Genomic DNA, 26,428 nt, shown 5'->3' with positions numbered 1-26,428 from the left:
TAATTCACAGAGTATCACCTAATGAACAAACCTGAAAAATACACAACTATGAAAGTATTAAGGAAAAAATAAGAAGATTCAAGTCTTAAATGAAGAATATGAAGTAAACAAAACACATTAGGACTGACCACTAAAAATATGTTGAGAGAAATTGGAAACCAATCAAAATATGTAAAAAAAAAAAGAAGGGAAAAAAGCATAAACTCGCGTCTCTAAAATTATAATCCCAAATAACCCCTTGTCATAAACATGGAACCCTAAGTTAAACAAAAAAAGGGACATTTAACCCCCACTGGAACTTTTTTATTGTTCAAATTACAGAATTTACCCTTCTTCTTTTTCCTAATAACATCGTCATAAACATCGAGTTCGTAATGCCCCTTTTAACTTACTTGTGAGGTTCACGAGATGAGAGAGAAATAAGTTTTCAGCTAAGGTTGCTAGAGAGAGAGAGAGAGGGAGGAAGGGGTCCATGGGTGAGGAAGAAAGAGAAAGAGAAGGAGAACTTTTCCAGGACTTAGATAACATGGTGGTTAAGGAAAAAAGAAGGGCAAATTATGTAATTTGGACAATGGAAAAGGTAAGGAGGGGGTTAAATGTCTTTTTTTGTTTAACTCCGGGGTTGCATGGGATGTTTATAAGAACAAGGGGTTATTTTGGATTCTGCTGTTCGAGAGGGGGTTTATGTCTTTTGCCCATAATATCACATAACATAATATCCATAAGATTTGGTCTAAATATTCACAAAATATCAATTTAATTTGAAGTTTTGAACTATTTACAAAATATCAATTTAATTTGAAGTTTTGAACTATTCACAAAATATAAGCCCAAACATGTAAATGCTCACAAAATATTCCATCTACAACCATATATAAAACAACAAAAAAAAGAAAAACAAAACTAACACATTGCACCAAGAACAGAAATAACACATTGCACCAAGCTTTCAAAAATAAATTCGATATAAGTCCATAGTCCAAAAAGGGAAATATTTCACAAAATATTTCAAGTTTTCAATTACAAGCATATAAAATATCACAAAAGAAATGAAAAAAAATGTAAAATGATTCACATCATAATACATTATACAAAAAAGAAAAAATTTCAATGCAATAACCATTTCAAAGTGAAAATCTTTGGTTGCCAAAAATCCTCTTGTACGACCAATCCAATCTCCCAAATGAAGCTTCCAAATGTATCAAAAAGTTTTTCTTTTGATTTTGTAAGAAATTTGAAATTTTTTTCGATCATTAGAAAAATCTCAAATCCTAAGTTTTTCAGAGCTTTTCCTTGTCTGACTTACACAAGAGGGGTTTTGGGGAACAAGAATGCTCCCCAGAACCTTCCCCCCCTCCCTTTGGAGGGAAAAACCCAAAAATGCCTATGGCTGAGGACCTTTTTTGGCTCTCGGCCACCCTGTCTCAAGGCACTGCCTTGGCCGGTGCCTAGATGCATGACACGTGCGCCTTGCTACCCTGCCTACCAGTCTCGAGGTGCCGCCTAGGTGGGTGCCTAGACGCATCGCACCTAGGTACCCCACCCAGGCCATGTCTAGGCGCTTTGGCTTTCTAGCAGCGTAGGTGGCCGAGCGGCTAACGTTTTGAACATTGGGCATGATAGAATACTCCAACCACCACCCCACACAAAAAAACAAAAAACACAAAAAAAACAAAACAAAAGATTCGATATTAATGTTCTTTTTTGTCACATTGCTAGGAAAGGGTCTCTTACCCTCACCAAGTGAAGTTCAAGTTATTGCATTGAAAGTTATCAGCTATCACATTAATATTCCTGTTATTGCTTACGTACATTGTATCTCCAGCTCATTTACTATGGACTTCGCTGTTTCTTTTTTCGTGGTGTCATTATGATTTTCAATGCTTTAAGCGCATGTCTAGTCCTTTTGATTGTTGTAGGGGTTTTGGATCAAATTGTTACTATTGCATGCAACAATAGACACAAGGATTCTTTCTTTAGGTTGGTATAAAGGGTGACATCTTTTGTTCTTTTTGGCAGGGCATATGAACCTATTGTCCTTGTTCATTATCGGGACGTTACAGAGGTATGCTTGTAGTCATAATAATTTTAAGTAACTATTTGGCATGAATATTTGGATCGTAAAGTTTGTTCATTTACAGCCTTTCTCCACGATGTTTCTCTTATAAGTGTCTTTATCAAATGTGGTTACGGTAAGTGATCCTAGTAAACATTAGGATGCACAACTATATGTTAAATACTATAACATATAATTGTCATAACGTATATATTCTTCGAGTTCTTCATGCCATTGTGGCTAATGCTAGATTGCAACACTGCATGCATGGGTGTGCTTGAAGATGTATTCTCAATTAGTAGAGGTTTTTTTTTTTGGGACATTTTTTACTTCTAATAATTTTCTCATCCTTATTTTTAGATGAATTATACTCGATAATATATTTGGACCCCACTAAGCTGCACCATTGGGCCCCTCCCCTTGCCTCATTCACAAAATTCTTCACCTTCAAAATCTTACTTTTTATGCATTCATCACCAATGCCGAGGCGTGAGAAAATCTATGATACTAATCCTAAGAAAATGGTAATATTATATATGAAATGTGTGCGACTTTATGAAATAGAAAAAGGTAAAAGATAAGTTCTTAGAAGCAGAGCTAAATATTTCCTGCATCCAAAGTATACTTCTAACTTGAAAGATGTGCCAACTTAGTCATTATTCCAAAGGTTTAAATCTAGAACATGTGAATAGTAGAAGTAATAACATATAAAAGGAGGTAAAAATCTATTACTCAGGGCCATGATCTGTTTAGATGAAGCTTATGAAGGTACCCCTGCCCAAGATAAATTTTAAAACCGAAAATATCTCAAAAGAAGCAATAATTAGAGTGAAATAATTCTGCTAAAAATGTACAAACTTTTGCCTCATATTGATGCACGGAAAATATTTGATGCAGGGAAAATTGAGGTAATAATAAAATTAGCAAGAAACAAGCCAAATACAAGAAATTTTGGAGAAACTCTAAGGCTTTCTCCCACCTAGGTCTCAAGCCTTAGGCTTATTTTACAAGTCAAAGTCTTTCTTTTTCTTAAATAGGAATACATGAATATTTAAAGAGGAATACATGTATACCTCTCTAGCCCATCCCTACCCTTATTTACAATAGAAAATTATTGTTTTAGACAATATTTGTCCATACAATTAACTTTTGACCAAAAAGGTCCTATCTTATGCATAACTTGATACTAAACTCCCTGACTATAATTAAAATATCTAAAAAGTCCCTAAAATTCCTAGAAACTAAAAAACCCTAGAATATTAAACCCTAAAACTAAAATCAAAATATGCATCCTTAAAATGGAATAGAAATAAAAACACGTATAATTTTTTGCTCCATCATTCTCCCCTTATTGGAGAAAACCCGTCCTTCAATTTTGAAGTGTGCTAAGATGAATTCAGTATCAAAAACACCTTCTTCAACCTTCTTTTTCGTTGTTGGCTCAAATACTATTCGTGGTAAAGATAATTCCTCAAGAAATGGATTTTGATATGTATATTGAGGAATCCATGAAAATTTATCAAATTTAATTATTCGTGAACTCCCATTGGAAATCATGTAAGATACTCCAAACTCAATTTTCTGGCCTTTAGAGGTTTTCTCAACATGTATTTGATTACTTTATGAAATCAGGGTCATAATTTGCGATTGAGACGACCACACTTTCACTGCCCTACTCTGATTCCAATGCCCTAAATTTGTTGAATTCTCCACCTCTTCAATATTGATGAGGGCATGGTTTTGATCAGTCCTCCTGCTGCCTTCTCTCCATATTCTTCCCCCATTTCCTAAATATCTTCACCATCATCTTGATCCTTATCATAGATCAAATCTCCTAAGAAATCTTGTTGTTCATCTGAGTATATATCGAAGATTGGTGGTGAATTCCAATCAACAACTTGTCGACTTTCATGCAATCTGTGTCAAAATAAAAAAAAAATCATTCTTCAAATCGAAACCCTAGAGTGATAATCCCCACATCTAGGTCTTCTGTCATTATCCTCATCGCCTGACTTCACATGTGGAGCGCGAAAGTGAAAAGGCATGTACTTGAGATCTTCTGGGACTAAAAGATCACCGTCTTGCCCATTTTTTAGTCTCGCGAACTGCTGAGCCAGCTGCTGAACTTGCCTTTCATCTTCCTTAATTCTGTCATCTGTGGATCACAAAGCAGATCTACCAAAATCCCCCTTCTAAGGCCCCTTCTCGCTGCCATAGGTTTATCGAAATCACAAACCCTAGGCAAATAATCAACAAAAATGTTGAAATCAGCAAGATCTAGGTTGTTTTGGCAAAACTTTGGCCAAATTTGGCAAATCCTAGACCTCACTATAACTTTCCTTCTTTGTTGTTGACCTAAGGCACCCAAAAAAGTGGTGCTACAGTAACTCTGTATGTGCTACAGTACCCTTCGTACGTGCTATAGTAGCTTCTGTGTAGATCGCGGGCTTTGATACTACTTGATGCTGAGAAAGTTGAGGTAAAATTAGCAAGAAACAAGCCAAATACAAGCAATTTTGGATAAACCCTAAGGCTTTTTCCCACCTAGGGCTCAAGCCTTAGGCTTCTTTTACAAGACAAGGTATTTCTTTTCTTAAAAAAGAATACATGAATGCCTCTCTAGCCCATCAACGCCCTTATTTATAATAAAAAATTATTGTTTTAAACAATATTTGTCCATACAATTAACTTTTGACCAAAAGGCTAACTTAAGCATAACTTGAAACTAAAATCCCTAACTTTAATTAAAATATCTAAAAAAGTCCTTAGAATTCCTAGAAATTAAAAATCCCTAGAATTAAACCCTAAAACTAAAATCAAAATATGTATCCTTTAAAACCGAATAAAATTAAAAATAAGTATAAATTTCCTCCATCATATATTTAGACTATGTGTTAATTTATAAGGGTCTAGTCTTTGAAAGTAAGTCTTAAGAAAAATAAATTGGCTGTAATAATATTTGTGAAAGTTTTCTGAAAATAGAGAGAGCTTTCAGAAGTAGTTGTTTATCAAACAGGTATTGAAAAGATGATTACCACTATTTTACTAATACAGTCCATAAATGTACCGTAGCGATACTTTCCCTTAGAGGACCGACGCAGTCCCAAGTAACGGACTAGAAAGAGCCCTTCAGGCAGTCCAGGAAGGCTTTTAGGTAAACAGAGAAAAAAAAAATGTAATTGTTAATAGGAAATCACATCACCTCTTCTGATAATAGTTCAAATTGCTTCTTGTGAAAAATATAGTTCAAATTTGTATCCTCATGAAGATGATGTTGAAAAGATATTTGAGCTGTATTCCCAAAAAGTGCTAATCTTAAGTAATTCCTATCCTAAGTTTTTGAAAATTTAAAAGAGTATCAAGAAATATATAAGGGCATTTGGGGATCAAAATCTAAGGCACATATAGAAGCATAGATATAATATTAGTATCTGACAATATTTTCTGGTTAACTTTTTAATAATATCATTGCCACACATTTTGGAATTTCTCAATAGTCCCCTGTGAATCTAGGGTCCTCCCAATTTAAGCTTCTTAAATTCTTACTGATCAAATGAATTTTTTTTTTTTTAAACTTCATTGTATCTAAGCTGAAAAAGTAAGCACCGGCTGGAGACCAAAATCCGTATTGCACCTTTTTCTAAATCATTGTTGCATATCCATGTTGAGTTAGTTTGGCTTCTGTTCATATGATTGTACACATTTCTGCCTGAGATTAATGGTAGCACCTTTCTGCAGGGGAGGAGTAACTCTACATCGAGATCTGATGCTTTTAGATTCCCAGCTCAGCAAGCTGATATTTTTAATGCTCAAAATCTGGGTCCTAACCCTGGCAGCAGTGAAGTATATAATCCTTCATGGAGTTCATTTAGTCCTGGATCTGGGGAAGAAGTTAGCTCTCATACACTCACGGGAACTGAAGGAACAAATCTTTATGATGATAATTCTGCAAATGCAGAGGTTAATCAAACATTGAGGAAGATTGCTTTACAATTAAGCGTGGATAATGCTGATGATAACTCTTTGTACTTCCTGGAGAACCTCCCTTCAAACTTCAGTGACAATGATACCTGTCATGGTCGAAACCAATCAGCATATGAAGGAGGAAATACCGACCAAGATGGCATCATGAATTTGCCACCATCGGAAAGGGAACAATGGGAATACAGTCAACATTTAAACACTGGGAAACAACCAGTTGATGGATTGAACAGAAATTCCCTGTTGAACAGTGGTCAGTTTCATACTCGTATTTCTGGGTAATACATGGACCATTAAGTAACTTAAAATGTGAACAAATGTTGTAGTGCTCTTTGTAAGTTCTACATGTTTGTTTTCATTCTACAGGATTGCGACTCTAAACTATTATAAATTGATTCCCTCTTTTGACATAATAGTCCCATTCAACCCATTTAATTACTTCAAACCTGTGCCCATGCCACCATGGTTTATTATGCAATTTTGCTTATGTTGCAAACTTGTTTTTCCTTTTGTTTATAAATATATTATAAAAAGATGATATTTTTCTTGTCAAAACTGATATTGATGGTCTTCATCTCGTTTTTGTTTATAAATATATTACAAAAGGATGATATTTTTCTTGTCAAACCTGATATTGATGATATTCATCTCGAACTTTCTTATAGGTGAATTTCCTGGACCACAACCTTCTCAATCATTGGTTGCACAACATTCAACTGAAACGCCAGGATTGCCAACTTGGAATACAACTGGGACAAATTTCCAGTCAGTTGGCTCTGCCACACTGCCTATACCAAGTTTTCCCCAGTTGTCTATGAACAGGACCAATTACTATCTGGTTGACAAAATTGATGCAGCGGTTCCTACTGGATTTCATAAAATCCTAGAGAATGTAAGCTTTTTTTATCTTTATTATCACCATTTAAATCCTACAGTTAAATTGCATTGAATTGGTTCAAATATTTGGTTTTCCTCACCCAGCCGGACAAAATAAAAAAATACTACTTTTGTTCACACAATCAGTTAAAGTTATCATCTTCTAGCTTGTAATTCATAATATCTTGTAACATGTTTCTGGTAGACAGAGAGGAATTCTGCTATATGGCATGAATAACACAAAAATAGTTGTGTGCTGTCTAAAATTTGGGATCTCACAAGAAGAATGTAAACAGATCTTTACTTTTCCACACATCATCTAAATTCTGTTTCCAAATTGCATAACTCTTGTAGGTTCAGTTTTTCATGATTGTTCTTAAAATTGGTTTGGGTTATTATCATGGTGTTTGTTTGTAACTCTATTTCTTGTGTTGGTATCCAGTTAACAGATGAAAGTCCTGAATAGGCTTCAATCACCCAAAATTGTGTTATGCATCAAATTTATGTTTATTTTCTTATTTCTCTTTGCTTTGCTTATAGCCTTTTTGGCTTCATATATTATGCTAGCAATGGACAATTGGACGAAAGTGATTGTTCCTGGGGATATTGCATTGGGTGCAGTTTGTATAGAGCTGAGGCTCTAAACAATCAAACTAAAGCACACCTTCAAATAGTGTTAACAAATGTGGTTTCATTACTGGAAATCTTTGTGATAGCCTTAAAATATATTTTCATTTTTAATTATAAAATTTAAAGCTTAAAAATAGTGTAGATCGAGCAGATCCGTTAAAACTTTAAAATCTTGAAAATTGATGGTCCAATAATACGTTACAAGATGCACTATTTCCAAAACTTAAAATCCATTTTTTTCTCATGTCCATGCATCTTGATGTCGAGATGATCAATTTGAGGATATTTGGGCATAAAAAAACCCTCTTCTTGTGAAATTTTTGAGGCGGGCTCTAATTTGATGGTTTAGAGCCTCGGCTCTATATAAACTTTTTCTGTTGCATTTGGCAGTCTAGTATATCTATCTTGAGTTCATTTCCTCTGAATTTTAGTGTGCAATTTGTGCATGTCATTTTATGCTTTTGGAAACAAGTTTTTTTGTTTGAAATATCAATGAACATAACTGGCTTTCCATTCTAATGATATTTGTTTTTACCCCTAATGATATTTTAAAATCAATATACAGGAGATGCCGCTATATTCTTCTGAATTGCCAAAGATATTAATGGATCAGGCAAAAGAGGGAACAGATTTCTCATGGCAGCTGGCTGATGACCCAGGCAAGAATGCGACCCAAACAACTTGTTCTTCTGTAGTTTTCGGAAATATTGAAACTCAAAATCTTATTGCTGCTGCAAATGAAATCTTGTTTGGCCCTGATGATCACATCTCATCAACAAGTGAAGCTGTTCTTCCCCAAGTTGGACAGCCTAAGTACACTTCGAACTCATCAGAATCAAATGTTAGCCAATCCAACTCTAGCATGGACATACTTGGGAAGTCAGACGGCTTTGCTTGGATGGATAGCACAGAGATAGCTTGTAACACTACATATTCTTCTGAAGTTCCTCCATGGTTTAGCCAGGAAAGATATCTTGAAACTTTATTAAGTGATGCCAGTTCAGGTCTGACGGTTGCAGCAGTACAACGCTTTAAAATCCATGAGATATCCCCAGAGTGGGCATATTCTACTGAAGGTTCAAAGGTACAAGTGTGATGCATTTAACTTTCTGTATTTTAGAGTTAGGAGAACCTCACCTTTTTCTGGAAAAAATTTCTACATTAAAATTCTTCCATCGTTAAGGAAAGGTCGTCTTTTTTTCTTCTATTTTTTTTTTTTCATTATTTCATGCTAGTTGAATTGAATACTCTTTTTTGTTTGAACTTGAAGTCAAATTTTCTTTCATTGGATGCTTGGGAATGTCAAATTCTATGCTGTTTGATTCTGTATCACTATTCATCAATGACTTGTACTACAGTAAAATGACAGTTTGGTTGTGTTGTCACGTGACTCATAATATCTGCAATGGAAGTTCCTCGTCCACTGCTTAAAGTCCTGAAGTACATCTTGATCTTCCAGGAACATCATATCAGACCACTCAATGTTTTTTCTTCCCTAACTAAATTGAGACAAAATCCATTACACACATGACAAAAACCACTCTGGGTGGCTTCTGCCCTTCAGATTTTGCCAGCTGCAAAATTGTAGTTAGAATCCATATGCACTTGACATGAGATGCCACATGAACCGTTTAGAGGAAGTGTTAATCGATCACTCTATCTGAAATATGATTTTTTATAGTTGACAAAAAACCCAATAGTGAGAGACTGGAAAGTGTTGACTGCAATCTGTTGGGGAATGCAGCCTTCTATATGCAGTTCCTTATACACTTGCAACTATTTTATAGCATTCCTAACGCATGGCTCCTTTTTGCACTCCAAAAAAAGTGTAAACTTTGGATAAAATTTGTTTGCACCTCGTCTCCTTTCAAATGTAGTATTTTTTGATTGGTGGTGGAGAATCCAGTTCAGAAACATGTTGTACCTAAGTTAAAGCTCAGAAGATTTAGCTTCTTTGTCACAATGAGACTTTATTGATAGTAAGAATTCCCTATTTTGTGCCTTCCAACCTTCTTGGGCCCATAAATGCCGGTTATCAAAATATCATCATCTGAACCTTATCCCAACTATTTGGAGCTAACTACATGAATCGTGTTCAGCCATTCTGCTCTATCAAGGGCGGACCATACCCTCTGTCAGACTATAAGACACAATATCTTCTTCTCATGGCATCCATAACCTTTTTAGCTTTCCCCTTGCCCTTTTAGAGCGTTTCACTTGAACTAAATTGCCCCTCCTAACCGGTACTGTATTAGATCTATATTGCACATGGCCAACGCACCTAAGTGTACTTTTTGTCATTTTATTGCCCATTGGAGCCACCATTAAGTTCCCTTGGATGTATTCTTTTCGAGTTCTATCCTTGCTTGTCGTGCCATTCATCCATCTCAATATCCTCATCTTAGCTACATTCATCCTATGGTTCTGTTGTTTTCTTGACCGCCCAACATTGCGTCCCATAAAGCATGGTTGGTTTTACAACCGTCCTATAGAGCTTCCTCTTCGATTTCATTGGTATGCGATGATCACATAAAATTCTATATGCACATCTCCACCTTGCCCACCCAGTGCTTACTATGTGTGACTAGGAGTGGCAGTGGTTCCGGCAGGGCCAGGCCATGGGCTTTCTGGTCGCGCTCGGATTTCAGGTGGGGTTTGGGCTTGCTTTTTGGGCTTTGGGCTAGGCTCGGGCTGGGTAAGTAAATTCCCTGGTATTTTTTGGCTGGGTTCGGCGAAATAGTGATTGGCCCAAACTCGTCCTGAAAGCTTAAACATTATATCCCCTTCTTCTCTCTCTCAAAGCCCAAAAGCCTTGGTTTAATATTCTTTCTTTGGGTCTCTCTCTCTCCTCTAACCACCATCGCTCTCTCCCTCTCCATCTCCACCCCCTACCCCCCCTCTCTTTCTCCATCTCCACCCCTTGTCTCTTCATCTCCACACCTCTCTCGCTCTCCATCTCCACCCCCTGTCTCTTTTTATATCCACAGCCCTCTCTCTTCATCTCCACCCCCTCTTTCTTCGGGCCCAAACATTATATCCCCTATTTCCTCTCTCACAGCCTGAAAGCATTGGTCTGTTATTCTCTCTAGGTTTGTTCTCTCTCTCTCTCTCTCTCCTTTGACCCACCTATGTGTGTATCCATCTCCATCCCCTCCCCGCCCTACTCTCTCTCCGCATCCACCCAATCATCTCATTCATTCACTTTTTAGTCGTTTCCTTTGGAAAACATCAAATCAAGCAATCACACAAAAACCCCAACTTCCACATCAAAAGCGAAATCAAAACAAGGGGAACACACACAAACCAAAACAATCCCCAAGTTCTCTTCTCTCTTAACATTAAAACAACCCCCAACTTTTCCAACCAACCCACCGATTTTTTGGCATGCATCTCCATTTTCCATCCAAATAAGCCTCTTCCTCGTGAATTTGACCGGAATATCCAACCCCAAATAAGCTAAGTAGCTCTAATTTGCGACCCTTCATGTTTCTCCAACTCCTCCGCATAACGACATGCTCTTTGATGTATGAGCATAAAAGACGGGTGGAGGATGTGGTGAGGAATTTGAATTTGGGGGCTGTCAGGAATGGGAGATTTGGTGGTAGAGAGAGGTGGTGTCACAGTGTCGGCAATGTTAGGGGAGTTTAAGAAAGAGAAACCAGGTGGACAGAGAGGGTACATATGGAGAGAGAGCGGGTGGAGATGGAGAGAAAGAGAGAGGGGTGGTGGGTCAAAGGAGAGAAAGAAGAGGTGGTGGGTGGATGGGGGAGGAAGAGAGAGAGACGAGGCACTGAGCGGGGGGTTAGGAAGAGAGAGAGAGAAAGAGAGAGAGGTGGTGAGTGGGGGGTTAGGAAAAGAGAGAAGAGGCAGTGGGTCGGGGAGGAAAAGAGAGAGCCACGTGTCCTCTCTCTATCTCTTTTCGCGCCCACATGCCACTATTTCTTCTCCCCAGTTGCCCTTTTCTTGAGGTTAAATAAGTTTTGGGCTGGGCCATATCGGGCCCAAGCTACAAGAAAGATTCCTAGTAGGGTCGGCGCCAAGCCTGAAAAATATATTTTTTGGCTGGTCTGGATCGGGCGACAAAATCTTGTTTGAAATTTTTTGGGGTGGGGCTCGGGTGGGCCTTAACCTGGCCCGTGACAACCCTATGTCCGACATCTTCCTCAATCTCTCCATTCTCTGCAATTATCAACTCAAGATATCGAAAGTAATCTTGTTTAGCTATTTCTTGGCTATCAATCTACTGCTTCCTCATTTCTACTCCTATTAGTACTAAACGTATATTCATATACTCTGTCTTGGTCCGACTAATTTAAAACCTTTAGATTCTAGACCATGCCTCGAAAGTTCAAACTTTGCGTTTACTCAACCTCTAATCTCATCAATCAAAACTATGTCATCCACGAACAAGATATACCACGGTACCTTATCTTGTAGATTCCTAGTTAACTCGTCCATAACCGAAACCAGGAGATATGGGTTCAACTATGACCCTGATGTAGGTCCGCTTTCACTGCAAAACTTACTAGTTTCTCTACTAGCTGTCTCCATACTAGTTAGCGGTTTCTCGTGCATATCTCTCACCATGTCAATATATCCTCTAGAGACTCATTTCTTTTTAACACTTACCAAATTAACTCTCGAAGTACCCTACCATATGCTTTCTCTAAATTAATAAAGGCCAATAGAAGGATTCTTCCCTTCTCCGTAAACTTCAATCCGTTGCTTAAGTAGGAAAATAGCCTTAATTGTTGACCTTCTTCGCATAAAATCGAACTCATTTTTTGATACACCCATTTCATGTCTTAGTCGTTTAATCACTCTCCCACAACTTCATAGTGTAGCTCATAATTTTAATCCCTTGATAGTTCGTACAGTTATGTATGTCTCCTTTGTTCTATAAAATATGTACTACAATATTTTTTCTCCATTCGTCAAACATTTCCTTCATTCTTGACATTTTGTTGAACAACTCGGTCAGTCAGAATATGCCAATCTCTCCCATGCATTTCCAAACATCTATCTGCCAATCTCTCCCATGCACTTCCAATCCACTATCGGGATACCACCTAGTCTTAAAGCCTTTCCTATCTTCGTCTTTCTCAAGGCTTCTTTATATATACTAATCCTGCGAATGTATCTATAACCTTTGACTTTATTTATGTAGAAGGTTCATCTTAATGTTGTGCTCCCATAGTATTTTTTAACAATTTTTTAAAATAAAGTCGACTCCTTTTGTTGACCTAATCATCTTTCGCCAAGACCTTTTGATCATCAATCTTAATGCATTTAGTATGATCTAGATCCCTATAGTTCTTCTCTCTTATTTTTTCTAGTTTGAAGACATATTTTGCTCCTTCTCTTGTCCCCTATTTATCATATAAATCATCATATGCCTTAAGCTTAGCATTACTATTTCTTTAGTGTATTTTTTTAGCATTTTTATATTCTTCCGAATTTTAATCATTCGCTAATTATAGAATGCTTTAACTTCAGACTTGTGTTTTTATTTTGATTCAAAATATCTGATTCCTTTTATTTGTATGGCACAAAATGGAAGCCAACTCACATGCTTAATGAGTTAGAAATACTACTTGATCTACTTGATCTACTTGCATCAAACCTGTTATGTCTTTCTAACATTTGCATACTACTATATAGCCAGGGTCTTCTTTCTTATCTGTTGCTGGACACCATATGTCGCATATTTCAGTTACTTGCCTATGTATTTGAATAAACATTTACATCATATGGTAGTGTTTTCATCAGTTTAATCAACAGTTTGGTAGATCTTTGATAACTTTGATAATGTTGCATCTTTTTTTTAGGTTTGTTGAAAGTCAGATATCTTAGATACCTAAAGTTGTTTGCCTGTTGGAAAATGTAAGAGATTTTAATTTTATGCAATTTATCCAGGTTCTCATTATTGGAGAGTTTCTAGAGGATCCTTCAAAGTCTTCTTGGTGTTGTATGTTTCGTGACATTGAGGTTCCTGCAGAAATTATTCATGCAGGGGTCCTTCGATGCCAGGCTCCTCCTCATGTAACTGGAAAAGTTACTTTATGCATAACTTGTGGAAACAGAGAAGCTTGCAGTGAAGTAAGGGAATTTGAATATCGTTTTAAGCCAGACATTGGTCCTGTGCATAGTCAATCTCAAGCAGAGGAACCCGGAAGCAGGGATGAACTGCTTTTGCTTCTCAGGTTTGGGCAAATGCTCATTTGTGGGAAAGTGCAGATGTCAGAAGAGAAAGAAGCTAGTGAAGACTCATTGACTGCACTTTCACAAAAGTTGCAAATGCCTGGTGGTCCATGGAGTCAGATGGCAGCTGCAATCTCAGCTGGAAATGCGACACCTTCCTTTACCATGAACTGGCTTTTGGAAGAATTTTCCAAGGTGAAATTGGAGGAATGGCTAAAATCTAAATCCAAGGAAGGAGAAGCCCTATCAAAGCTAGATCAAGAAGTAATTCATATGATAGCTGGCTTAGGCTATGAGTGGGCTTTAAATCTTGTTCTACGGTGTGGTGTCGGTATCAATTTCCGGGATGCACATGGTTGGACGGCCCTTCATTGGGCTGCACGCTTTGGAAGGTAATAAAAAAGGCATTATATTCTTTTTTTCGGTTGGGGCAGTTCATTTGTAGGACTCTAACATGGGAAGCAGTGTTGCAACCATCAACACCTTAAGCAATCATTCCCAAGCTTGAATACTGAAAATGTTTAGGTTAGCTTTTTTCTTTTCTAGGAGACAGACAGACTCCAAAGTTTGAAACCTTGACCTCCCTTGCCAAACTAGTATTAGCACGAAAGCCGTTGCACTAACACTCATCCGTTTTCTTGCTTGCATTCGTTGGTTTGCTTTTCACCTTGTAGTTTTCTCGTACTATTTCCCCAGGAAAATCCTTGTTGCTAAGTTTCCTAGAAACTAGGATGAAACTGAAAATCGGTAGCCTGAAAGCTGGGAACCCTGTTTGACAACATGTGATGTTGGTATTTTTTACATGTTTGGCATGTTTGGTATTGTTTAAAACCTAGAACTTGCCTGTCTTAACCGTTCATTATATATTTCATTGATTAGATGTTGAGATGCATATTTTGACTAAGATTTATTCTTATTACAACCTTCTAATGCACTACTTATAAAATGTATGGTTCAGATTGTGAGCTGTTGTCATGAGTACACTAGTACACACCAATCACACTAGCACAGTACACTCTTGACAATTGAAATAAATCCACAGGAGTTTCCATATCAAAAGCTAAACCCAATTCCAAAAACTAGCTTTAGCGCGCAAATCACTATTCAAAGAAATGAAAAAGGAAAATAGAATGAAAAACCATAATCACCTAAATCAGTCATATAAGAGAATGAAGTTTCTATAGGGCCTAGGCTTTATGAAAACAAAATAAAGCCTCACCTCAAATCCTCGTCTGGAAAGCACTTTTGGCAATGGAAATCTCAATGATGGATCTTTTCAATACTGATAATAAAATTTGAAACTCAAGTAATGGTACAGATCTTGCAGATCTATGAACACTTAGTTTTAGGGTGAAATGGACGATCTATATAATTCGTTACAATATACATATTTTTAGAGCTTAAAATCCTATTTTTTCTCACAACTAATTTGTTCAAGCTGAGATGATGGATGTAAAGGTTTTCCAATGCTTGAATTGTAATTTTTGATGAATTATGAGGTGAGGCTTTACTTATTTTGATAGGGCTGCACTGCTGCGGCCTTATCAAACCATTTTCTTATATAAGAACCTCAAAGTGCAGAAATCAAATGCCTCCAAATCAAAGTCAATTCAGATAATTATCTTTTTATCCAGTATGCAAAATAGAGTAAATATCAAGATGATGAATAATAAAAAAAATTATTCATGATCTATCCATACTCAATGCTCGCATGCTTATGCTCTTCATTGTTGGAACACTTCAAACCCAATCTCCATCCACAATTTCAGTGTATGATTTATTTATATGGGTATGATGCCACATCATTAGGTTATTCTACTGGCTAGAGTTAACTTGTAAGACTACTGCAGGAACAGGAATTTAACAAGTAACTCCTTCCCTCTATAGTGAACAATGACAATGTAACAAGTTTCAAAAGACTTGCATCGATGGACGTGCCTCAGATGTAATAATTCAACAGCTACAAAGGTGCCATGTCTCAAACCACTACTAAGTTAAGAGAAGGCACCAAATCCTCATCCATAATATACTGAGCCAATATCGATCTGATAACTTGAATTATTTGAAGTGACATGTCAATGCAATTACTCTTTTGATATATAATAACACAAAAATATGGAATACTTGATTCTTTCATTTAATTAAAATTAATGTTGTAATACTTTTGGTTCACACACTCATCATAAAGTGCACTGACATAGGCAGAAAGGCTCTTTAACGAAACCATCTGAACTCATTGAAAGAAACAAAAAGATGCTATGCTTAAATCACAAGGTATTTCAGGTTATATAAATTGACTATTTTACTTGCAAAAGTGGCTCGTAATGCTGCCAAAAATAAAAAAAGGTGAAGAGAAATTCCTTTCTTATCAGATTGAAGTCTGAAAAATAAGATCAACCAACCAAATTTGTCTTTGATCCATGATATGGTATAAACAACTAATTAAAATAAATCTATTTGAAACATCATCCTTCCTTGATTCTTTGAATTTCTAGCATGAAGCTGTAAACTCATTAAATCATATTTTTTAATGATTTGCTTCAGTTACCCATTGTATCCTTGTTAGTGAACATTAAGAACCATCAGTTTCTGGAATCCCTGTAAAAAATTATCTTCCATCTGTATCATCTTGTAAAAAAAAAAAGAATAAATAAAACAAACAAGCAAACAAAACAATAACCAAATTGGTTCAGGCATATAAAATTGCAGACAAATGATACAGATTATGGAGCAGAAAAAAAAGAACAAAAGAGAATTCCTCTCTCTCAAGAAGAAAATAGGGATTTAAAAGGTATCAAGACAATCCAGACAAGAAAATTGAAAAGGAAAAACATAACATATTGATACAGGAAGAAAAGGTGGGAAATTGAATCTACCGTTCTCCTTAATCTTAAACAAGTAAAATCAGCAAGAGGAGAGAAAGAACATGGCTGTAAATCAAGCCAAGAGAAGAAGAACTTTCTTTTTTGATAAAATAAATTTATTCCAATAACATCTCCCCTCAAACTATACATCCAACCTTTTATAAGCCTATGAAACCCTAATTTAACTGGAGATCTAAGTAAACACTAATACTTTAAAATACCCCTAAAACAATACCAAAATTCCAAATATACCCCTGTTCTACACATTTTCAGTTTAAGTAAAATATTAGACTCGTTTTAGTGAGACTGTAGGTTCTGCCTTCTTTTATATTCTTCGTATTTTCTGCGGCTTGTGCATATACTAACTCTGAAGGAGAGAGCGATCTATAACACACACATATACTCGCCCAAGGTTTTAGGGACTCGGGTAGGTCCTGCCTACTTTTATGTTTTTTTTGTTTTGTGACTTTGCATATATTAACTCTGTGTGAGAGAGAGAGAGAGAAGGGATAAATCTAACACACGCATACACACACATACAGAGAGATTATGTGGCTTGTGCATACACTAACCTAAGAGAGAGAGAGAGAGAGAGAGAGAGAGAGAGAGAGAGAGAGAGAGAAGGGACATAACTGACACACACACATGCACACACTCGCTTATCCTTTGAATCAGGATCTTGACTGATAGTGTGGTCTCTCACAGGGAAAAGATGGTTCCGGCTCTTATAGCTGCTGGGGCATTACCAGGCGCTCGGACCGATCCTACCTCAAGTGACTCGGCTGGAGAAACTGCGGCTTCCATTGCTGCTACTTATGGTCACAAAGGACTTGCTGCCTATCTTTCTGAGATGGATTTAACCAACCACCTTGCATCACTTACCCTAACTGAATGTGAAATTACCAAAGGATCTGCAGCTGTAGAGGCTGAGAAAACCATTGAAAGTGTCATAAATAAAAGTACTGCAGTTTCTCTTGGTGCAGAGGATGATACCTCGCTTAAAGTCTCCTTGGAAGCAGTTAGAAATGCAGCTCAGGCAGCGGCGCGTATACAGGCCGCTTTTCGTGCTCATTCTTTTAGGAGGAGAAGGCGGCACGAAGCTGAATCTGTTCAAGATGAGTATGGGATGACCCCAAGTGAGATTCAATGTATATCAGCTAAATCGAGATCCTTTCACAACCTCCAAGACTATGGGTTGCACAATGCTGCACTTCATATTCAGAAAAAGTATCGTGGTTGGAAGGGGCGCCAAAAGTTTCTAAATTTACGTAAAAACGTTGTGAGGATCCAGGTATGCTCTTTTGTCATTGGTGGCCTCGTTTGGTTCCATTCAAATTGATAGTCACAAATAGGTTCAGAAAGAGAGGCATGATTTTCTTGTAACATACAACTATAGGGATTCAATTAGATCAAATTTTTGCATTGAATCTATTTTGTTATTACTTAAGCTACATTGAAAAAATATTGAACAGTTCCAGTTCTCATTGTCATAAATTGGGCAGGAAATGTCTGATTTAGAAACAAATTTGTTAAAACTTCTATGTTGCAAATTAGGCCTGTGAACTTTGTAGATGGTGACCATCGTGTGCTTTAAATCATCAATATCCACAGTACTGTGATGGTTTGCTTTTATTAATTGAGCATCAGTACTCATTGCTTGGTTGGTCATCCAAGTGAAAGAAGCTGTCCTTCACTATTGTTAGCTATCATAAGTCTCAAAGTTCTGGTGAAGAATGTTAAACTCTCATCACATTCATTGTCACCAGTTTTTGGATACATAAAGGAGCCCATTATGGGAATGTACAATAATACCCTTAAACAAATCATACAATGCCAAACAATAGACTTATACATATGTACATCACTTGTATGTTACATATGTCCTACTACTCCCCTCTAATTGACATTATAACATGGAAAACTTGTCTTTGTCACGAGAATTTCTTTAGTGAGAGCTTCAGTTATAATATCTGCAACTTGATTTAAAAAATAAAATCTGCAAATTGATTTGAAATTTGTATGTGTTCAACAACGATTTCATTATCATGGACCATCTCTTATTTAGTGATGATCAACACACCTAGATGTTTGATCTTCCCATGTTTTACTGGATTGTTTGATATCTTTATAGCACTTTTGGTTATTATAATGGATCTTTGTTGGTTTCTCTAGCTGAATGCCTATTTCTGAATATAAATTGTAGACCCATGTCAATTTTTAAGTTACAAGAGAAAAGTTTATATTTTACTTCAGTTCTTGATTTGGCCGTAGTTTCTACTTTTTGCTACTCCATGATACAAGATTTCTTTAAAATATACAACAGCCAGCTCAGCTGATCTTCTATCATTTGGAGTTTGCTAAGTTGGCATAAGAGAAAGTTGCTAGTTCAAGCATACCCTGTAAGACACAGAAGATTAGAGTTCCCTCTATATGCCCCCATATTGTCTTTAGAGCCTCAAGGTGTGGCTATCTTGGTTTTTGCATATGTTGTTGACTAAAGGAGATTGTGCCATGTAACCTTTTGCTTTAATATTATATGGAGGATTTTGGATATTCATTTGATTGAGCTCCCCATCCATTTATGACCCCCAGAGCAGTAATAGTTCTTATGGTTGTGGCTTTAATCATGGTTACTGAAAGTTTCTTCATAGTCTAGTCCATACTTTTGATTTTATCCTTTAGCCATTAGGATGAATCTTTTTACTCTTCCATCTTGTTTAAGATTTACTTTATAAAGCCATTTGTAGCCCACTATAGTTTTAATTTGAGTTAGTGGGACTAGGTCCAGTTAGGAAGAGGTGGGTACACTCATCTTTACATGTTCTGCCCCTTGCATAGATATTCTATACTTTGAAATAGGTCATGTGAAAGAAAGGAGTGCATATCAGTATTAGAAGAAGAATTGTATGAATTAATCTCATTAAAGGTAACATGGCAATAAGTAATCACATTCACATGTTGATGGAATATAACATCTACAAGCCTTATGATCAGGACTGTAACCAATGAATACTCCTCGATATGCTTTGAGCTGAAGTTCATTGCAAAGTAAACAATAATATGCGCAAAACATGTGTCTCCAAATAAACACAGTCAAGAGTAATCCATAAAGTCGTAAGTCCTGAAAGTTCCAAGGAAGAGAGGCAATTAATAAGGTAGATTTCTGTTAGAAAGCGCCTTCCCACAAGAAGGAAGAAACATGAGAGTCAAGCATCGAATGTGACGATTCTTTTGTTTGGTGACTCCATTTTGTTGCAGGGTAAACTTACATGAAAACCGATGTTGGATTCCATCATCATTCATGAATGTTGAAAATCATATGATGTATATTCTCCCCCACCGTCAGATCTCATAGCTTTAATTGGTTTCCCAAAATAATTTCTAAGTCTGCTTGAAATACATAAACCAATGCAAAAGTTCAGATTTATGTCTAACAAATAAAATCCAAGTATTTATACTGCATTGATCAATAAAAGAGACATAATAATGATATGCATGCATAAAATCCATAGGTGAAGGCCCCCAATCATCATGATATACTAAATATAAAGATTCATAAATAGTATTTTCATCAATTGACAGTTAGTACTTTATGCTATTAAGCTGTGTAGTATGTAACAAAATTATGTCATCATCTCCAAGTCTTTGTAGGGTCTTGGAATGAGGATCCTCAAATTGACAGTGCCAAAATTCCATAGGAGACATAGTTGCTAGATTATGTCGGGTGACCAATGTAAGAGCAAAAATCGAATTGTCTCTAAATTATAAAGCCCCATTTTCTGTAGCCCTTTAGCAATCAGCTTCCTGGTGTCTTGGCACATAACAAAATAATTTGGATGTCATAGGCCATAGTGTTATTATTTCTTGTTGGTTTTGGGAATCACAAGAACATTGGTATTTGAAACTTTTAAAAAAGCAGTTGATATTGGGTTGTGCCAATATGAAACATTGGAAGAGATGACACTTCACCCATATGTGCGTAACTGAACTCTGCTAAGAGTATGTGTTCTTAGCAACATGACTAGTGGTACCAGGGTTAATGGTCCACGAAGTACCACCAAAGGAACTTTTATTGGTGTCAAGAGTGAGGGTACTTACATGATGAGCCAAGTTACGAGTTTCAGTTGGTGGTGTGGTGCCTGAAAAGTTGTGTCAAATCTTCGGAAACAATCATGAGCTCGTCCACTCCATAAAGAAGGTGCTCTTGGGGCTTTTATTATGAAGTCAGATGCAAAAGGGTGTGGGTTGTATGATTTTGAGGTGCTGATAAACATGCTCTCTTAATCAAGCAAGATAGGGCATAAGTCTTCTAAGGAAGGGTAAGGCCGGTTAGGAGATAAGAGATGTAACAATCATTGATGTCCCTCTCCAAGGCTACTTAAAATGAAAAGGCTTCATCGTTATCAGGTACAACCTTTCATATAGCAGCTAGATTATCACAAATAGCCGTAAGTGTTCAAGGTACCGAGAAATCGATGAAAACCCACATTTACAGTTAGTAGGTCCAAATGGAGTTGCATTTCTTTGGCCTTCGATTTTTTAGCAAATAAATTTTCTGAAGAACCCAAGCAGTTGGGAGATCAACAATATTTGTCAGTATATCTGGGAATATGGAAGCAAATAGCCAGCTACCCACAAACTGATAACCTTGGCTTGTTTAGTTTCATATTCTAGATAAGTTGAGAAGCCTCTTAGTTGTTTTTTTTTTCCAGTTGATTTTTCTGAAGATACTGTGGAGGACAACCTAAACCCATCAAGAAATCCATCAATATTTTGGCTGTGCATAACTAAAATAAACTGGTTTTCCATTGAAGATGGTCTCAGTGGTTTGGTTTTAATGGATCGGGGAGCAACCACATTTGATGATTCCATGAGTGATAAAGGAGAAGGGGGAAATAGATTGCTATCGTCTTCGCAAGTAATGATAATTTATCGGTCTGTGAATATGAAGAAGGAACCGATAAAGAGAACTTCGAATGGGTAAAAATAGGTTCCACGGATTCAAATAACAGAGAAGAAACTTTTAGAGAGAGAAAGCTAAGAGGTGAGAGATTGTCACTCCTTTTGAAAGCCAATCTTGATTTTGTATTTGTGCTGAAATTTCACACACCAAATTTCAAACATCAAGACTACCGAATCTCTGGTTTTTGGAGATACCTCCTCAAAATCATTGTTACCTTGAAACTTGACTTTATTAGTGTTGCCCCAACACTTGACTTTCTCTCTTGTGTCTTATGTTGGCATGTGTCGACACTTTGACACGTGTCGACACGCTTAGACACTTGGACTAAAAAATGTATGTATTATTTTATTTTTAATTTTTATTTATTATTTTTAAAATTTTGCTTTATGATAGATGTATTAGTATATTTATATGTACAAGATTGTACGGACATGCCAGGGTCATACTCAGTTCTTATGCCAAAGTACCAAACACTTGAGATACATAGTAGACATGACACCTGTGCCAGTGTCCATGTAAAATTACTCAATAACACAATTTGGGGCTTTTGTTTCTTGCTTGGAGAGGATTTCGAATTTCTTGTGATTTTTCTCCAATTGATGTAGCAATATATTATCATCATCATTAGAGCCTTTTCGCAACTAATTGGGGTCGGCTACACGAATCCTAATCTAGCATTATGCTCTATTAAGGGCCACAGCCTCTGTGAGGCATGAAATAGATAAGAGTGAAATTTCGATCTTCTCAGTACTGGGTGTCGATGGATCAGTAGATGGTTGATGATGGTGATTGGCAGGTTGAGGATTCGGCTGCTGAGATGAAAGGTCGAGGATTTGGCTGCTCTCGCCTCTTGTGTTTCCTTTGCCCCTTAGGTCTAGTAACTAACATCTCAAGGTTTTGGGGAAGAATGGTAAACTCTTATGATATTGATTTCCCCACCTTTTTGGAATATGGGGAGCCTATTATGGGAATGTACATTCATTAGCCTTGATCAAATCATACAATGCCAAACAATAACTTATTGATGTGAATCAAGAGATATTAGTGTTTTAAAATGTGGGATACGGCCAAAAGCTGTGGGGGAGCCGATGCGGCTTGATGCGGCCCGGATGCGGGTGCATCGTGACGATGCAGTCAATAAATGTAAAAAAATTCTAAAAAATCTAAAAAAATAGGTTAATGCCTAGAAAAATGTATGGAGGTGATATATGTGGTAATAGCTATTTTAGTTTAATGATTAAACTCAAAATTATTAGCTGTCTGAGATTTTGTATTCAGTTATCCACTATCCCCGATAGAAACTAGAAACTTGAAACTAACTTCATAAAACATTCAACAATCAACGACCATAAGCATAAATTTGCACCACAAGCACAAAAGCACAACCATCAACAACCATAAGCACAAAATAGTGATATTACAAACCAAAAATCAAGCTCAAGAAGAATTAATAGCCAATTTTGAAATTTGAAGTCAAATTTTTTTCCCCGATTTCTTATTACAAATTCACCCTAACATCCCCAAATTAATAACCAAAAGCATCAAATCAACATCCAAGTATCAAACAACCGCCAAATCAAAGATTTGAATGAAAAATAAATTTCCGCCAAATTTTTTTTTCCTTCGATTTGATGCAAAAAAAGCCACAAAAGTGGCTGGAAATCATCGTTTAGGGGGTTTAATACCCCCCCAAACAGTTTTCCCCATTTGTGGATGGTCAAAAAGACCAATTTGCCCCTCCCCGAGGAGCAAAATCGAAAAAAAAATCGGCAGAAGGGAATGCGGTGGGATGCGGCTACAATGCAGCCTGATGCAGCGCATATGCAGCTACGATGCAGCCTGATGCAGCGCATATGCAGCTACGATGCAGCCTGATGCGGCGCATATGCGGTCAATTCTGATGCGGAGCCCACTGCATACCACATGATGCGGCTGCATATGCGACGATGCGGCCTTATTTTAAAACACTGAGAGATATAGAAGGTTACACGGCTGCAACGTTGATCCTTACAAGCCAAGAACCCCTTGTTGATCCAACTGCGAAAGCAAAACAACAACTTGATATAGAAAGTTACACAACTGCTACGTGATTGTCATCAGCAGTAGTGTGCCTCAAACAAATAGGGATCTAAACAGTTGGATCCAAATCATGAGGGTTTTTATTGAGATGGTGCGAATCAGAACTCGAGTCTGAGTGGGAGTGGACTAATGATGTATCAAACTACATTGATGGGTTCGATGCGTGATGGCATCGAGGAGAGCCTAATTTTGAAGAAGAACAAAAAGGGTCCAATCTTCAATTGGATTCGATATTCTTTGAATCAATGGATGGTTCTATCTTTGATAGTGCTCCTATCTTTGATAAAGAACTAGGTGATAGTGACAAAATCGTTCCTAAGATAGTGGGAATAATTGGTTTTTAGCCCCTGTAGGAAGTACCAATCAGAATGATATTGATGGTGGTGGTGAAGAGGTAAAAGATGAGGTGTTTAGTGGGGGAGACTATAAAGAGCTCATTTCTCTCATCGATGGTGGTGTCGACCCTTCATATTTCCACAAATGCACGCTACTATAGTTGGTTGTGCCAAAAATCTCAACAACTTGTTTAAGGATATTTTGATCAGCCCATAAGCCACAAATCCTAGGATGAAGCCCTAATGTCAATCCAGAATATTCGGGTTGAGTAAGGCATTGTGTTTGGTGGAGGATTCACATATTTCAAAACTCGAGGATGAATTTTCCCAACTTGGGGCGAGTGATGCAAATCAAGGTATGGATTATTCAAAGTTTTAATTTTATTTTTTTGTAATTTGATTTTTATAGATGTGGGCGTGCTTTGTATTTATTAATTTTCAGGAATTATTGCAATAGGGTCAAAGCATAATGACGGAACAAGATTTCTGTAGCCAACCCCAAATGGTTGGGATAAGGCTCGTTGGTGTAAAATTGGGATCAAAAAATATAGATCTGAGGCTGATTGTGCAACAACAACTCGGCTTCCTTGATCTTGATCAAGGGAATGAAGGGGAAGGGATCTTTAGCCCTAACTCTTGCCACTCAAGGTACTCGCAATGCGCAAGGATGGCCTTCCAACTAAAGGTACTTGTAGTACGCAAGGATGCCTTCCAATTCAAGGTTCTCGAGGTACACAAGTATGAGAACTCTCTTTCTCTCTCTACAACAAGTAGAAGAAGAAGTTTTCATTTTATTAAATGAATTATCGACAAAGCTAACCACTTGTTCCAACAATGTTCCATACATATAAACCAATTTGCGAGAACTAGAAAATGACTAAAGTACCCATAACAAAATGTGAAATTGACTAGATTACCACTGTGCCTTATTTCCCATACTTTGCGACATCCATGCACCCAAGTTCCCATGCATAAAAGCAAACTTACTAAGCATTGAAACTACACATTTTGACCTGTGGACTAATGGAGACTGTCACACAATAAATTACTTCTCTTTGCACCAAATTTCCTAGAACTCAATGAATCCCAAAATGACCAAAATCATCCTGGGCCCCAAAACAAAAAAGACAATGACAATCATGTCCCCGTGACCAAAAAACTTCTAGATGCAATGGAGTATATAAACCAGTATTTTCTGAATGCCCCTTTGCCTCTTGGCATTTTATGCACGGGTCAACAAATCTATACACATCTCGGCTCATAGAGGGCCAAAAATATCTCTCCTCTATTAAAGAAAAGGTCTTATCCCTTCCAAAATGTCAACCAAGACCACTGAAATGAAAATTAGCAATAAGATGCTCCCTCATAGAGGTATTAGTGGCACATAAATGGACACCATAGAACTAATATCCATCGGAGAAAAGAAATTAGGGATATGAGTTACCATTGCTTGTTCGGCACCTCTCTATTAACCTTAAGTATGGATCATCTTGATAGGCTTCTCGTACCGCTTTTAAGCCGACCACTTGAACTGCTAATGTCCTCACCAAATGAACTCTCCGACTAAGAGCAATAGCCATTTTGTTTTACTCTCCCAATTGGTGCCTTATTGTGAAGGTGTATTCTTGCAAATAAGCCACCCACTTAGCATGTCTTGCACTAAACTTCTTTTGGCTATTAATGTGCTTGAGTGCATCATGGTTAGTGTATAGAACAAACTCCTGGTGAATCAAGTAATGGTGAAGAGCTTGAATGACAACATAGAACTCAATGTCATAAGTCAATAACCATTGCTTTGCATCATAGAGTTTCTCACTGAAAAATGCAATGGATTTCTCTTGACTCAATATAGCTCCAATTCCCTCATGAGAGACATCACAGTCTACCTCGAATGCCTTTTGAAGTCAGGCAAAGCAAGGACTGGTGCATGTGTCATCCTCTCCTTAATCTCCTCAAAATCCTTTGTAGCTGTGGGAGTCAACCGATGCCTTCACCCTGTAAACACTCGGTGATTGGCGCCATAATGGTGCTGAAATTTCAAATGAACCGCCTATAGAATGCGGCAAGTCCATGGAAACTTATTGGCGCCATAATGGTGCTGAAATTTCGAATGAACCACCTGTAGAATGTGGCAAGTCCAAGGAAACTTCACACTTCAATCGTAATTTCAAGTATTGGCCAATCTAGTATTACCTTAACCTCTCAGGATTGACCTTAACATCATCCGAAGAAACCGCAAAACCCAATGACACCAAACTGTTTGTCATGAAACTGCACTTCTTAAGGTTAACATACAATCTCAGCCCTCAAAACAATAAGTGCAAATGACTAAAGTGTGCCTCTGGATCAGAACTATATATCAAAATATCATCAAAATACACGACGACAAACTTGCCAAGGAAATCTCGCAAGACTTGAGTCATCAAGTGCATGAAAGTGGTAG

At 37.2% G+C, this 26,428-nt stretch overlaps 1 protein-coding gene across 1 annotated transcript in view; it reads left to right on the top strand.

Moving 5' to 3' along the window:
* Positions 1-26,428, top strand: part of LOC18438009 (Calmodulin-binding transcription activator protein with CG-1 and Ankyrin domain) — a 52,031-nt gene that overhangs the window by 19,336 nt on the left and 6,267 nt on the right. Inside the window, exons 5-10 of the mRNA XM_020669791.2 lie at positions 2,020-2,065; positions 5,795-6,290; positions 6,703-6,929; positions 8,109-8,627; positions 13,460-14,136; positions 17,314-17,899. Of these exons, the coding sequence (XP_020525450.1) occupies positions 2,020-2,065; positions 5,795-6,290; positions 6,703-6,929; positions 8,109-8,627; positions 13,460-14,136; positions 17,314-17,899 (2,551 nt within the window). The remainder of the gene's footprint in view (positions 1-2,019; positions 2,066-5,794; positions 6,291-6,702; positions 6,930-8,108; positions 8,628-13,459; positions 14,137-17,313; positions 17,900-26,428) is intronic.

Source organism: Amborella trichopoda, chromosome 6 (genome assembly GCF_054954075.1).
Source record: "Amborella trichopoda isolate Santa Cruz 75 chromosome 6, AtrichopodaSantaCruz75HAP2 v2.0, whole genome shotgun sequence".
In the NCBI taxonomy this organism is placed as follows: Eukaryota; Viridiplantae; Streptophyta; class Magnoliopsida; order Amborellales; family Amborellaceae; genus Amborella; species Amborella trichopoda.
This window is presented reverse-complemented; position numbering and strand designations above follow the sequence as displayed.